The 16,641-nt window shown below is 45.9% G+C and overlaps 1 protein-coding gene across 1 annotated transcript; it reads right to left on the reverse strand.

The window, feature by feature from the left end:
- Nucleotides 1-11,921: 11,921 nt before the first annotated feature.
- LOC308302162 (exportin-4-like) lies at nt 11,922-15,374 on the reverse strand (the record flags this gene model as incomplete). The annotated part of the gene is made up of 1 exon (XM_080746388.1): nt 11,922-15,374. The coding sequence occupies one exon, from the start codon at nt 15,372-15,374 to the stop codon at nt 11,922-11,924; it is 3,453 nt and encodes a 1,150-aa protein (XP_080602514.1).
- Between the last annotated feature and the right edge of the window lie 1,267 nt (nt 15,375-16,641).

Below are 16,641 nucleotides of genomic sequence, written 5' to 3' on the forward strand. Positions count from 1 at the left end.
CTTTTTTGTAAAGTAAGGCCCCTCTTCATCATACAGTAAACGACTGTCGCACAAAACTAGTGAAAATAGCAGACCTACAAGCACACAACGCCTCGCACCGCGAGGCGTTGTGTGCTTGTGGATCGGCAATTTTCTCTAGTTTAAATCCTTTGAAAAAATGATAAATACAAAACGAACGGTTTTGGACATACAAGGTTTCCACCTGACAACGATATTTTATTTTTGTAATTTTTGAATAAATATTTGAAATATTTTCAGAAAACCTTTTAGAATCGGCCTCGGTCCTAACTGGGTTAATGACGCCATTGGCCCCGGGGATAATGGACTGTGCCGGATCCGAAACTTCCAACAGGGGTCCCATATCAAGAAACGAGAAGTGAGCGCTGCAAATCACCAGGATTTTCTTTCTCGGTTTTTTTTTTTTTTTTCGTGGGCAGTCTCGGGCTGACAGCACAACTATTTGATGTCCCGCTGTCCAGATGGTGCCAACGATAATTGGCGCTCGAAAAACGTTTCACGGTGCTTATCATACAGCGGTTATTGCGATCCCTTAATTTGTGTGTGTGTGTGTGTTTGTGTGTGTGTGTGTGTGTGTGAGTGTGTGTGTGTGTGTGTGTGTGTGTGTGTGTGTGTGTGTGTGTGTGTGTGTGTGTGTGTGTGTGTGTGTGTGTGTGTGTGTGTGTGTGTGTGTGTGTGTGTGTGTGTGTGTGTGTGTGCCTGCCTGCCTGCCTGCCTGCCTGCGTGTGCGTATGTGCGTGCACGAATGCACACAGCTGCTCGGGCACACACACACACACACACACACACACGGCGCCGTGCGAGCAACCAAACAACAAAAGTGGAGCGCCGCGGCAATAACAGACTGACACTCGCTCGCCCCGCTCTTCCCCGGGAGCGAGCGAGGCGAGGAGCCTTTTAAGAGCACCGTGCTGCCCCTGCAAATGCAAAGCATGCATCCATTTATCTGAACAAAACATAATAACTTTAATCCAGCCGTATACACAAGAGTGCTCATTAACTCTATTTCCACCGAGAGTGTTTGAGTGACTGAAACAAATTAGCACCACAAACAACCATCAAAACACCTCGTTTATCTCTGTCTCCAAGCCCCCACAACACCCCCGACCCTGGCACGCACGCACGCATGCATGCACACACACTTAAACTTCAACCCCCACTCGCAAATCCCACAATACAACCCAATGAACACTCAGGCAAAGCAATACAACAAAGAATGCACCGGTGTGTGCGTGTGTGCGTGTGTGCGCGTGTGCGTGCGTGCGTGCGTGTAAACATAAACAATAGCTGTTATCTTCTTTTTATTTGACGGATTTACTGTATCTAAGAAGGCTCCTCTCATTTACCCCGGTTGACTTGAACCTTTCTGCCGGCGAGGGACCGGAGGACGAGGCAAACCGGGAGCGCGGGATCAGGAATCAGACCGGGAAGTGAGCCCATAATTACACCTATTTGATCCCGCAGGGGAGGTTCAGTTTTTCAGGCTTCACCTTCACTCGATTGCTTTGGTCAGACTTTTTGAGCCGCTATTTTGTTTAGTGTCTCGCTCAGGGACACCTCGACATAATTTGCCGGGCCTGGGAATCGAACATGTGGACTTTCTTTCTTCCCTTGAGGCCTCTCTACCCATTCAGTCAGCTCATATTATGCTCAGCGCCGACCCTCTAAAGGCTCATTCATAATCCAGTGAAGGTGAAGAGCCGTTCACCGCAGTGCAGTTTTCTAAAGCCTCACTTCACCCTCGTATGACTTTAGAAAACGACACTGTGGTGTCGGCATGAACAACGCCATTTTCAATAGCTTGGGTCCTGGGCAAACGTGATTTCTCTTAACACTTAAACTGCCATAGTTTTGCCATAACTAATGTAGATTAGCTGCCAAGGCTTTTTCCTATTGTATTTACCAGATTTCCGGTGGCTCCGTGCAAGTGACGCGTGCGTGTTGTGTGTGCGAGGATTCCCGTCCACGGCCGCCGAAAGTCTTTTCTTTCAAGCGGAGAAAAAAAATACAACCGTGATGATCTTTGTGTAAGTTACAGTATGGTCCATTTCCACGAGGTGTCATGGGAAACTGAGTTTTTTTTCGCTCACTCCCGGCAGCAGGTAACCTGATAACGGGCCGCGGCACTTCACGGGGGGGAATCGTTAAAACGTGTGGGAACGTGTTAGGCATCCCATGTGTCAAAAAGATTGGGAACCGCTGCTCTAACCAGTACTCAACCTCAGAAGTCAAATAGTGAAAGTTGCTCTGTCCAAATTGTACTGGCGCACTTGCTTTTAGACATGCCGAGGTATTCAAAAGAAGAAATTACACAGTACATTTTCTTTTTACTATCGATGCATTGCTGTCTTGAAAGTAACCACAACCACATTTTCCACAAATGTTGTGAAATGTGAAAATAGAATCTCTGCAAGCTCTGAGAGTGTCACAATTGTCACTATATTTGGACACGTAGAAGTGTAGAGAACAATATTTGAAATGTAGTGAAAGGTTCAAGGTTCAATGTTGTACTTTATTGTTACATCTTGTGTACGGTACATAAGAGTAAAACGTATTTTGGTTTGGCTTCCTTCAGACAATGCAGCAATATAGATAATAGCAGAATAACAGAATAATTGTAAAAATCGTAAAAAGACTTTTAAAGATGTGTTACTGTGCTTTTATGCCTTTATTGATAGGACAGTAGACCGACAGGAAATGGGAAGAGAGATGGGGAGTGACACGCAGCAACGGTCGTCTGGAACGGGACTCGAACCTGCGACACACTATCACTCAAAAAATACTCAAGCAAAGTGCAAAGAACAACACTCGAGTAAATGTACTTTGTACTTATGTACTTATCCACCACTGCACGCAACTCCCCGAGTTACTTCACCATGAGATGAATTTCATTCATGTCAGGGAGTCAGTAAGTCGGTGTGTGCAAGATAAAAGAATGGTGGGCGAGAGAGGTTTCCCAGCTCAAGGGGCAGAGAGAGAGAGAGAGAGAGAGAGAGAGAGAGAGAGAGAGAGAGAGAGAGAGAGAGAGAGAGAGAGAGAGAGAGAGAGAGAGAGAGAGAGAGAGAGAGAGAGACACCAATTAGAGAGCCAGCTACTAATGAGGTCTGTTACACACACACACACACACACACACACACACACACACACACACACACACACACACACAGTTGCACATTTTTTGCATCTCTTTAGTCTGGGAAGTAAAATTGCCTCGTTAAGAAAGTCTGCGGATAGTGTGTGCATCTTAAAACACAGTGTTGTGTCCCTCCTAAGATAGACGACATGTTTATCCGTACAGTGTCTATACTGTATTATCCTTATCTGTCTTTGTTACTTTACTGTCGCTTTGTCCTTAGTCTGTCACACATCAAACAACAAAGGACACACTCCACACGTACTGCACACACACACACACACACCCACACACCCACACACACACACACACACACACACACACACACACACACACACACACACACACACACGCACGCGTTGTCGTTACAATACTTGTGAGGACGTCAAGATTTTTGTATGGCAATTGTATCACAGCTCTTATGCCTTAACTTAAAGGCCTGTCCATACTGTCTCCGACAAAACTTTTCGTCTGAGTTCCTACTTTCGTGCAGCTTTCTGAACTCTAATTCGGGGTAATGCTTTTCGGAAGTAGCGAGTGAGTGACGTCATTTTGTAGTTGAACTGGACCCTTCCGATGAAAAGTTCGGTGGTCGGAGACAGTATGGACAGGCCTATAAGTTAAGGCATAAGAGCTGGTACTCAAGACAATCAAAATAGAGCCCTAAACCTATGCCGGTGTGCGGTGTCGCTTGCCGAAAATAGCTGGTAGAATGGCTACTTTCGGTTGATTTATTGATTGACTTTATTAGAGGTTTGCACAGGAAAAGGTACCGTTTCTTGACAGTACAGTTAACTGGTACACAGTAGGCCTACATACGGTACAAAAACACCTCCAAAACCAACCCCTAAAGCCAAGCTCTAAATACCAAGTCCTGACCTTAAACCCCAACCTGAACCTAATCCTTTCCTAATCGTAATCATCATAACTCCACAAATGTCATAACGATTAAAAAAATATATAAGAATAACATTTTTCTCATGTGTGTTCTCATGTGTGTATATTTCTCAAATTCTGCTAAAGAGACATTTTTCATTTGTCTCTCACGAATATAGTAATGCAGGTATGCACACACACGCACGCACACACGCGCGCACACACACACAGGAGCGAGATCTAGCAAGTCCAGCTGGCTGCTGTTGTCACAGGCATATGACAGCAGCCATCCATTCATCTGCTGTCAGTGACGCCTTTCAATCAAACCTCCGTCATTTCTCTTCGTCCCCCCCCCCCCCCCTCTTTCTGCTGACTGGCACACACCCTACCCCCACCCCCTTACAAACCTTCATCACGTAGAAAAACACCGGTTCCGTCCCACTCTATAGAAATACAGGCCTGCCTTCATTTTAAAGCGGTGGGGGAAGAAGGACTGCACCAGGTCAAAATGACATTAGATACAATACCGTTAGTATTCAGTCCACATCCTGGCTCCGTGCCGTCTGTCAGCAGTGCTGCAGGAACTACTCACTCAAGTGAAAGTAGCAATGCCATGTCACAAAAATAATCTTGTTACAAGTCAAAGGCCTATTCATTAAAAAGAAATATATTATTTAAGCAAAAGTTATGGTAGTCAGGCACGTGCAGTGCACACATAGATATCAAAGGGGGCTTGAGCCCCTGCCCTTTTTACCCGCCTGTAAAAAGTGTCCAGACCATGAAGTAAGCCATTTACCATGAGAGGGAGTGGGTTGTTGGCTGATTCGCCTCGTGCCACAACCCTGAAACAGTGGTAAATCAGCCAACAACCCACTTGCTTTTCTACCACTTCTACCATATAAATGAAAGAAAACACAGTTGTACCTTGCAAGGTTATTTAGTTACAATCATTAATTGTTTCAGAAACAGTGGGCGGGGTCCATGAGCCAACTCAAGGTTGTTGACTGATTTACCACTGTTTTTAGCCAATCAGAATCCAGTATCTGAACATGTGACCACAAAAAGTGGTAGAATGCAGTTTTTACTATGGTAAAAGAAATGCAAATGCCTCTTTCCATGCCATACCTGAAGGCAGCATTCAAGAGAATTGCCTTGTCCAAACTCTCCTGAACTTGAATGCATGCAGCATCTCATGTTATAAGAATTGCCCTCTCTGTGTAGAAATCAAGCATTGAAAATAGCCAACCTCCAAGTTCACAACGCGTCGTAGCACGACACGTCGTGAGCTTGGAGGTCTTCTATTTTCGATATTTTCACCAAAAGGCCCTTTTAGAAATGTCAGTTTCTGCCTCTTTAACATTCTCTGCACGTCTCTGATGGTAGTAGTAAACATTTTCAAAGCAGTCAATCTACAAGCTCACAACTGTGATCAGATATTTTCAAATATAGCGGAGCTCACTCCACACTTCACACTAGAAAATACTGTTCCTAAAGAAACAGGGTTCGGCTAGAATTGCTCAAAAATTGAAAAAACTGCTGTAAAGTGAAAGTGCTTCTGACTTTCACTTTAGTTTAGTACTGATTACAGTAGTTGAGCTAATGGACTTATTTAATGTCTGTCACTGTCTGTCAGCACCACATCACAGCCACTACCATAGCGGCAATGAGTGACATGAGTATTTTACTGACAAATGGAAGAGTTGTGTTTTGCATCAGCTGCATTGGGTGTGCATTGATCCTTCTTCAGGATATTTCAATGGCATTCTGGCTTTATTATTGAAGGCGCCACAGTGGAGAGAGATGGCAGAGACACTAATGAACTAATGATGTGCATAGAAACGGTCTGACTTTGTGCGCTGATAAAATGTGCATGCAAGGTTGCGGCCGGTTGCAAGAAAAATGCAGACCAGACACTTCTGTTCGTATACATCTTGTACGATGATGCGATGCGGTGCGATGTGAGAGTGTGGTCTAGCTAACACCAACTCGAGACTCCTGGATTGCTGCCCTCCACACTCTTCTATGTAACATCCTGGTCTTGAGCTCTACAGTGTTGTTAGCTTAGTGCCACAGTGGTCCGTCCACGTGACACCTAGTGCCATTCGTATTCTTGTGTAGACTCCATCCGGGGCTCTTTCCTGTTGTGCTGTTAGGTTCCATGTCTCAGCCCCATACAGCAGTACTGACTCCACTGTAGCTATGAACAGCATACATATCACTTTTTATGTTCTTTCAACATTTCTGAATATTTTCACCAATAATGACCATGTCCAAGATAGCAATGTCAGGTTGAAAGTGGTTAATAATGAGTTTGATTCACGCTAGAGAAGCAATAGCTTAATTTGTGTAAATATGGAACAGGTGTGTTTTCTCTACTTGCCTTTTTTGGCCATGTGAATACTCAGCTAACAAATCACACCGTAAAAAAGAAAAAACTTCGCTACTCACCGAAACAAAGGCTGTTTTGTGTTGTTGAAAGTCTATTCTCCTGGGTGGGAAGCACCGCACCTTCACTGTAAAATACGCTTTTGGGGCAGAAAGTAAAATATGTCCGCAAGGTATTTTACAGAGAAGGTGGGGTGCGGAGAGGCTTCTCACCCAGAAGAAGACTTTCAACAACACAACACAGCCTTTGTTTCGATGAGTAGCAAAGTAGTTTTGTTTATTTATTTTTTTACTAAAGACGGAGCCCTCGCAGGGCAGTGGAATTCTTTGTTTATGAGCAGAGCAGAGCGCCTGGCAGGCCGTTAAAGAGAACTCACCAACGCTCTACCAGAGCTACCTTCAGCTATGCTAATGCATTTCGGCGCGTAGCCTTCACCAGAGATTCATAGTTGGGGGGGAAAAAAAGAAAAGAAACATAAAAGTATGTGGGTGGACATCCTGTGGACATGCACAGCAGTCTGTCCATGGGAAATATTTGCTATATTTTCTGCCTTAATTGATAGGACAGTTAGACTGACAGGGAATGGGGAGAGATTGGCATGCTTGCAGCCCCGGGTCTGCTATATTCTTAAAACCAAGTCCCTGGCACAAAATATTTTCAGATGGGGGTCCGCAGCCAAATACATATATTAACCCATACAGTGCCCCGGGCCACAAGGTGCCGCTAGAGTGCCAGAAATATCTGTATAGGCCTTCGCTGTAGCTTCCGTCGACACTGCCCGTAGTGCCTTGTGATTTCACTACAGCCACTGTTATGTATGACGAGAGGAGGAAGTTAGCTAACACTTAGCCATTAGCTTCTTTATTTTTTAGAAGCCCGATCTGAAGCTATTTTAGTCGCAAAAAAACGTTGTCTTTGGTCTGGGAACACAATTCAGAGAAAATACTCTCTAAAGATGTGACTTTGTATTGGATTCGGCGGCGCGATGCGGCGGCGTTGCCCGATTACGGGCCGTGGATGGCCGAGTCTCGGCCCCCGGCCATGGATGGAAATTTAGACTGGGGCTTCGTTGAGGCCTCCGATTAATTAATTAATTTTATTAAATATCCCGGACTAGATCGGGATAGGCACCCCGGAATACGTCGCGCCGCTGACAGTATAGATTGAGGTTTTTTTGGGGGGCTCTAAACTTTATTTTAAACCATTTTCAATGGAATAAATCGTCGGACCATCTAGCATCACTCGTTGGAAAGCGTAGGATGACCCAGGACCACCCACATCTCTACAAGCAGCTCAGGGTAAGTAAAATAGCAAAAAAAATATTGTATTGGATTGAAATAAAGCTGAACTTGTTCGGGATAGGCACAAGAAGGGTTAATTTGGGAGCTCTTGACATGAAAATGTTTGAGAACCACTAGGCGGCACGTAATAAAGGCTAGGGGAGGCTATGCCTTCCCAAATGCTGCTGGGTATTTTTCTAATTATATAGGATATAGCCTAATATACAGTATGAGCGCAGCATTATATAGACAGATGTCTTGTTTACCAAATTTGAGACTTCATGCGCAGGTGCCTAATATGTTTCATGTAATCAATTCCCCAAATGTGTTGTTTTGGGGTGCGCTCTGTGGCGGTTTTCAGTTCATTCGTACCTCTTCTGTGTTGGAATTTGGATGGTGAGACGTCACCCGGCCGCAACGGCATTGCACCCTGAGAAGTGAGAACAGCTGGCTGTACAGGTGTGACTCTGAGCTTGGAGCTCTGCTATTCTCTGCGCGCAACATCATCGCGGGACGGAGAATAAATTAGGCTTGATCATGGCCATGGCCTGCAGCTGCTGTGATCATACTCATAGAGCACTCTCTAGTCTCTGACTCTCTGTCTCTCCGTTCTCAGTGGAGGAAAACGTACTCCGACTTTTTACTTAAAGCTATACTGTGTAAGTTGCTCAACTTGTGGTCAGTAGCTCTATAGCAAACCTCGGTCGCGTCCGCGTCTTTCGGACGTTTTTCGGTTCTCACACCCCCGCGTCTGCCTCCACCTCGCCGAGATCTATCTTTTGAGGGGTCCCTGGTTCCTGTGCGTTCAGCCATTCCGGAGATACACTCCTTCACCCATGCCTCCCTGTGCAACCGAGTATACAGACACACAGGAGACTACAAATATGGCCGCCCTAGCGACCCCACTCCAAGATGCGCTGTGATTGGCCGGCAGTGTATAACCCTCGCTGTGATTGGCCGGTAGTATGATGACGTCATTTTGCCGCGAAATTCTCCCCCCCTCATGAAGCTGAAAATAACGGAGTGGGGGTTCTAAAACTTTAGCGATTTAACAGTTAGGACCATTTTAAGATTTGTTTTATAAAAAAAAGTTACATGGTATAACTTTAAGTTAAAGTCCGGAATTCAAAATGTACTTGGGTAAAAGTAGGCTACGAAAGTTTCACTTTCGTAGCCTACAAAATAAGCTCACAACGTGTGATAGCCTCGCCAAACGTTTGGCTCACCCGCTGCCTATGACCACTGGTTAACATTAGGAAGCAAGCCCAAATAAGCAGCTACACTTGAGAAACACGCCCCAAAAAACACAACTCACAACTGCTAATATTTACATTACAGAAAAACAAGCTCAAAGTCTCTTGTAACAAGTAGACATGGCAATACGGGTTTGGGTTGTTATTCAAGTAAACTGGGACATGAAAGGCAAAAGGCAGCGCAACGTTTGTTCCCTGCGTTCAACACTGTGAGAATGGGAGCAAGCCAAAGTCTTTGCATTAGATATTTAATTCACATTAAAATGTAATTGCAATTGAATATGCACATTTCTACTAATATTATAACATTAATTTATATATTTCCATTTGTTATAGAATTAAGATTCTGAAGGCTATATGATTTGTGCGTACATTGCGTGCGCTGTGAGACATTTCGGATTGTGACAGGTTGTGAGCATGGAAAATTCGGAAGTTGGTAGTTTTTTTTACTTTAATAATCTGGACGAATGGGCTGCATAAATTGCTGGTACCAATGTCATCAATAGTCTGAAGTATTGTCGGGAATCTAGAATTGAATTGAATTGAATTGAATTGAATTTTTCATTAAAGGCACACAATTATTTTAATCAGATTTGGGGAAATAAGCTAAAATGTCAAATTTAGGTAAAAAGGGCTAGAAATTATAGATTTCAGTGTTATTGTTATCGATTTGTCACGGTGTCTTCACAAACCAATCATCAATCATCATCATTCCAGAGCTGACTGTTAGATCAATGGGACTCGCAGTTTAGCACAATGTTGTCTTTTCTTTACAGTCACTGACAGATGTTGTTGTCTCCACAAACCCTCTCATAACCCTGAGTCTAAAACTATGTTTAATGAGCTGTAAAATGAAACATCAGACCTCAACGGTTTTGCAGAAGGTCGGTATTTTGTGTGTGCGCCGCCACCACCAATGCATTCATTTAGCATGTCAGGCTGAAAACTTGTATGTTAAAAACTGTTACTTTTCAGGAGGAAAAAAATCTATATATCCTGTGTTCCAATGCATCCACTGTAGTTATTTTTTAGTCACAATCTCTTAATACTTTTAATTGGTTCAATTAAATCCACAGACACACCTTCGATTGACTTTCAGAAATTCTCAAACACAGTTAAACCTTGTAGGTCTGCCCATTTCCCAAAAAAACAACATTGAAATAAAAGTTGAAATACGGAGATATGAGGTTTTCTGCGTGACAGCAACGGTCAGGAAAGGCCGTGAAGAGAGCCTCCCTTGGGCAGCGCAAGTGGGCACTTGGTCCAAATGATGAAAGAGGTGACTCACAATGTCAGCAAGAGAACAAACAACCACAACATCAACGGAGCAGCACCGACCGGCATAGTAATTAAAGGCCGTGGCATTTAGTGACCTACTTCAGGGTTACCATGTGTGTGTTTTGTGTCCGTGCGTGCGTGCTTGCGGACAGGTGGGGGGTTGGGAGAAACATGTACCGTATGCCTGCAATGCCCTGGTGGTTCAGTCAATTATTGCATGAACCACAAAGGAGCCATGGACCTAGTCGTGACATAATAATCATTACATGTCATAATGTTATCCCCTGATCTCGCTGTATGGTCAACTAAAATATACATTAGAGAACCAAATTCTGCCGCTAGAGGGCTAACCCTGGCTCATGAATGGGGTTATTATTTTTTCAGTTGAGTACAAGGACACAGAGTCACATACCTGACAGAATCGCTGGGACGATTTGTGTCCTTTGGGAATACAGTTCATATGCTTCGATATCAGATGACCCTATAGTGTTTTCAATAGAATAAAATGACTTATGTGACCCAGCGGATAATGGAGTGACGTCAGGACTTCGAAATACTATACGCATCGCTATTCTGGGCCTATAATGATATGCCGAAATAAGGATGCCAGTTAACATTTCAGCTCAGAAGGAAGAGTCTTTATGCACCACAAACTATATAGGCTAAGGCTGGTTAAGGACATGTTTTTGTTTTGTTTTAGTTTATTTAACAAATCCTACCCTGCTTGTACCTGCTCTCCATAGCGGTTATATACTGTATATTTATATTTGCAGTGGCGTAAAGTAACAAGTAACGTACCTAAGTACATGCAGCGGACCCTCATCTCGGAGGTTCTAAATGGAGCTACGTTTGCTAGAGATTTGGTTCATCGGAAAAGTGTCCCGTTTTCAGCATGAGGTATATTTGCAGCGTGGTCTCACCAAAGATTTTATATTAAAAAAAAACAATTGTTGTCATTGGAAATAGATGAAGGGACACTTGTCATACCGACAGAAGACGTAAGTCATCATGATAGGTTTCTGTGTGTGCAAAAGAAATAACTGATCTACAGTACAAGCACTTGTCACATTGAGAAGCTTACAGATATGTAATTCTTTTACACATGACACCATCGTACTATGGAATGTCATAATGTCTGTATCCTATATCATAAAGTCTGTCCAGGTTGATCATATGATTTACTATGGTTAGAATATAGACTACTGTACATATGACAGTGTAATTGTGGTCCTCCTGTCTACAAGAGGACCACAATCACACTGCCATGGTACAAAAGGTTATCTGTGACAAGAAAAGTACAAAATAAATCTATCGATAAATGCACAAAATTTATGTAACTAACTTCACTTATCTTGAGAGCTGTCAGTCTGATCAACTTCAAACTCGACGTGTGTGTAGCTGGGTTCCCTGATGTAGTGCGGTGACAGATATATCTATTTATGGGCATATTTGGAGTTCTTAGTATAATGTCTGCGATCTGTGTCCATTTTATGCCACTTATGGAGATCCATCAATATCATGTCTTGGTATGGGTCTGTCTTTTCCCAGCTCACGCATCCATCTAACCTTTTCCACCCTTAACTTTTCTTTTTCTCTCCTCCCCAAATAAAAAGAAAAGTTCACCTTTTTGAGCCCTAGCCAGTACAATGTTTCTTTAACTCAGTTTGTGAGTGAGCCTATATAAGGGTTTCCAGGGGTTATTTGACACAGAGGAGACCTCCCACGTTGGACACAAACTCCCCCAGGCTCTTGAGGAAGGCGGCCTTCTGCTTGCGGTCCATGGCGGGCGGGCTGCAGCTGGCCGTCAGGTTGTTGAAGGCGTCGGCCAGGCGCTGGCAGACGACAGCATCTATGTGGGAAGCCAGCAGAGCCTCCACCAGCTCAGAGTAATGGGCCTGATGCAGGCACACCAGTGTATACAGGGCTTCCCCGGCAGCCACCGTCATCTCCCTGTTGTGCTTCTGCAGCAGAAGCATATCAAACACCAACTTGAGGAAGTGCCGCGTGGCGACAAAGAGGGGCGTGTCTTTCTCCCGCGTCTTGGCACACTGCTCTGCCAGCGGAGAGACGGCCTCCAGACACAGCTGGCTGACCTCCGAACCTACCGAGGTCATTCCCAGCTCTAAGGAGAACATGAGGCTCTTGAAGAGGTCTTCGGGCAGTTGAGGAATCTTCTCGGGAAAGATCTCACAGATGAAGGTGATGAGCTTGTAGTACTGGTTACACAGGGAGGGGAACTTGAGCAGGTCGTAAGACATGAGAGGAAGAACAATGCTAACGCCGTAAAGAACCACGTCTGCCGCCAACACGGTCTGGTTTGAGGCCGGCATGCCCTGCCCCTGACTTCGGAACACCTCATCGGTGTTGCCGAAGTCGATGAACTCTTTTGACAGTAGGTTGGTGAGCAGCTCCATGATCAGCAGGAGGTCCTGGTACTGGTCTTCCTCTGCCATGGCGTCCTTCCGCTTCCTGCCCAGGTTGTTCTTAGAGTAGACCTGCAGCAATGTCAGGCACGCCTCGTACAGTTTCATGGAATTGGTCTCACCCAGGTAACAGATCTGTTTGTGAGCCACCTCCACAAACACCTTGATGATGAGGTTGACGGTTTCTGGAGTGCCGTGGTACACCTCCATGAGGCTGATGGAGTTGGACAGGAAGTCCATGAGGTAGGAGAAGAGCAGGGCCACATTGTCGATCTGCGTTGCTTCAGTGATGCCACACAGGGACTCCAAAGTGGCCATGATCTCCTGCTTGACTGCCCCCTCCTGGCTGATCTGAGCAAAGTTCTCCTGGTTGATCAGGTTCAGGAAGCGCTGCTTTAAAGGGTGCATCACCTCAGCCCAATACTGCTGCTTTGCGTCAGAGTCCATGTGTGCGGTTCCTCCTAGAACCAACACCTTCATAAGGCTTCTCCGCACCGAGCTGGACAGCAGGTGGAAGGGAGGGCTGTGGCTGGCAAAGCGCTTGGCCAGGTTCCACCAGTTCTCACACTGAACCATCATGTTGGCCTTCTCCCTCTTCCCCACCAGTGTGACCAGTAGCTCCACTGTGTAGTCGGTCAGCTCTGTCTCTGCACTCCACACAGACAGATTGTTGATCACCTTCTCCAACAGGTATCCCACAATCCACTGGGCTCCCTCTGTGTCCGCGCCAAACACCGTGCTCAGGGGGACACTGATCTGTTCGTAGATCTTCTCGTCCACCAGGAGGTAGGTCTTAGCCCACCGTCGAAGGAACCACACAATGTCTTTGCCCATCTGAGGACTGAGCAGCTCCGTCAGGCTGGCCCTGGTCGCCCTCGACTCCACCTCTGATATCCTCAACACCGCAGACAGCAGCCTGATGACCGAGTCGGTGCGGTTGAAGCCAGGGATGGAGGAGGCCTTCTCCCCCGGCGAGACCAGGATCTGCAAGGTGGTATTGATGTCCACCTCCGTTGAATGCTTGATAGAGAGCTCCATTACCTCCGTGGGTATCAAGGGGGTCTCACCCTGGGAGTCATCCGCTAATAGATAACCTGAGACCAGTATAAGCCAGTGGATATCTTCATAAAGATCGTCCAGGACTCGGCGGTCTGCTGATCCGAGGTCAGAGGAGTTCATGAGATGCTGCTGGGTCCTCTGCAGCTGGCCGTGGAGTCGTGTCACTCTGTCCTCCATCAGATTGGTGAGTAGAGGTATACAGTGGTCGGCAGCCACCCTTCCCAACATGCCGATGCTGGCCAGCTGGTCAGAGAACAGCTCCCTGTCATCATCCTGAAGCTCGTTAATGTCCTCACCGTCATGCGATGGCACATCATTCACGGACAGGTTGCGCGTGCCATCGGGCGCAGCTAGGTGACACTGGATGTAGGAGTTGAACACCTGGATGGCCGGCTGGACAAAGCAGCCTCGGGGGAAATACTTTTTGTCCCACACCAGGGTCAGCCATGACACCAACAGCTTGTCATAGGCATCCATGAAAACTGTGTCGTCTTTATGCAGCGCCTCCTCTAGTGCGGCGTTGCGTCCAAAGGTGCAGGTGAGCAACGTGAGGCAGCTGATGAAGGAGGTGAAGAGCTCGCTGGGCAGGGTGTTCATGATGAAGCAAGTGAACGTGGTGACCATGTTGGAGATAATGTTGGAGATTCCAACCGCTTCCGAGTCCTTGATCTCAATCCCATTGATCATGTTAAGTAGACCCTCCACCAGGTGGGCCAAATATGCAATCTGGGCGTTCTCGTCCGGGAAAATGGGACCGTGCATGGAGGCTAGCTGGGCCAGGCACTGTAATGAATCCTGGGCCATGTCCGAGTCGCCGCGGATCTTCCTGTGCAGGGTAAAGAGGAGGTCCATGACACGTTTGTCCAGTAGGGCTTCCCTCCACAACTCTGTGGGCTTGAGCATCACATTCGAAGTGGAATCGAACATGGCGATGTAGTGGTGCCCCAGAGTGGGCGGCAGGAAGTTCCAGCTGAGGACCTGATTGGCCAGGGCCAGGTAGCACTGCAACACAGAGGACATCTGGGTGTTGAGGTTCTCCCTGCGGCTGAACTCCTGCAGCACCTCCATGGTCAGGACAAAGATCTGAGGCAGGTCCTCCTCCTGAAAGAGTCTCTTGCAGGAGCCATGGAACTCCAAACTAAGTCCGATGCTGCTGGTCTTACTGGAGCTTGAGAACTCACTGAGCAGAGCGTTCAGGATGGAGCAGGCCAGTGTCTGCACTATGGGGTTCCCGCTGCTGATCAGCTGTCCCACCTCGTGGAAGATGCTCTTACAGTTTATGGACTTGTCCAGGGAGCCTCTCTTCACAATGACCGCCACAGCCAAAAGGATCTGCTCACGTACGTACTTCTGTAGGTTGGGTCTCTGTAAGATGTAGGTGAGGAGGAATGTTCGGAGCGACTCGATGCTGGTTTTCTCCAACAGGATCCATTCTCTGACCACAGCCTCCGTGATGGCGGTAACTGCCTGGAACAACACATAGTCCACCTGGCTGGTCTCTAGGATGTGTTTGCAGACGGCAAAGGGCGATTGTGACTTCCTGAAGGAGAGGAATATGTGCTCCGCGCGCTGCCTCTGTTCTGCACTGACAATGGATGGTGGGGCCGTTAAAGCTTTGGCAGCGTTTTCCAGCTGTGAGATCACTTCTGGTGCACCAACGGCTGCCATGAGCCCTGTCATTTGTCAGTGACGCACCATGCAAGATTCCTGGAATGTATTGTTAGATAACAAATAACAACACCTTTCTCACACGATGACCATCTGAACAAACTTCAGCATGGCACGGGTATTTCCCCTTTCTTCCTGGGCTGGGGTTACTATAGTGATCAATTTGCCATATTAGGGAGATCAAGAGTAATTTGCTTCCCTGATTGGCCAAACTAACCCATTGACTTCATGGAATTTCCATGACATTTGTGCTGCTGTACTTGGTTCTCCACGCTGGGTCCGTGGGCAACCAGGTCAAAAAGGACTCTGCCGTGTCTCTTCTGAAGGATTTCACTTGATCATATGGATCCATTTTGTTCCATTTGTGCACTCTCAGAGTTATAGACCTGCAGGAGTCCATTTGGAGCCCTGGTGTCCCAATTGAAAATGAAATCTTTGTGCAAAGCAGTTCAATTACATTTCAATTCAATTAAAGTGTCAAATCACAAGTTGTCTCAAGACACTCTACATGTAGAGCAGAGACCCAACATTGTCCCACACCCTGAGCAAGCCATTTTGCGACAGTGGCAACAAAACAAAACTCCCCCTTAACTGGAAGAAATGTCAGGTAGACCAAGGCTCTAGGGTGGGCGGCCATCTGCTTAGACCGTGTCAGGGTGGAACGAAAGAGAGAGAGAGAAGGAGAGACAGAGAGGGAGATACAAGCAAATAAAGTAGTAGCAATAAAAAATTACAATAAATATATTGGTGTAAGATAGTACATAATAATATAATGAGGTATAACGATAATGTTAGATAGTATGTAGTGGTAATAGGAGAATGTTAATATAATATACAGTATAGTGGTATATTATAATATAGTAGCAAGTTTCACCATACTATTTCACATGCACCTTGCGATCACATTTGTTACCATGTTCTGCTGACATGTTGGCAAATTCTTTTGTCATTCACATTTAGTGATGTGAGTCACTTTGTGATGCTAATCAGGTATATGTACGGGAATGTAACGTTTTATATACAAGGTGCACTGTGTTCTCATATTGTGTGCACATGGTATACTGTAGGTGTTCTCACCTCCCCTCCCCCTCTTCTAAAAACAGCACTACGTCCCTGTTCACCAATAACATTACACACCTGAGAGCAGGGAAAGCGGTAACCAGGAGAAGCGGCTTGGACATCGTTGAAACTGGATCATTTGACACCCCAAATACTGGCACTGCATAATATATCATCCCCACAAGTCGTCTGTCCCAGGGCTTCCCAA

This window comes from Nannobrachium achirus, assembly GCF_963921795.1.
Source record: "Nannobrachium achirus genome assembly, chromosome: 17".
In the NCBI taxonomy this organism is placed as follows: Eukaryota; Metazoa; Chordata; class Actinopteri; order Myctophiformes; family Myctophidae; genus Nannobrachium; species Nannobrachium achirus.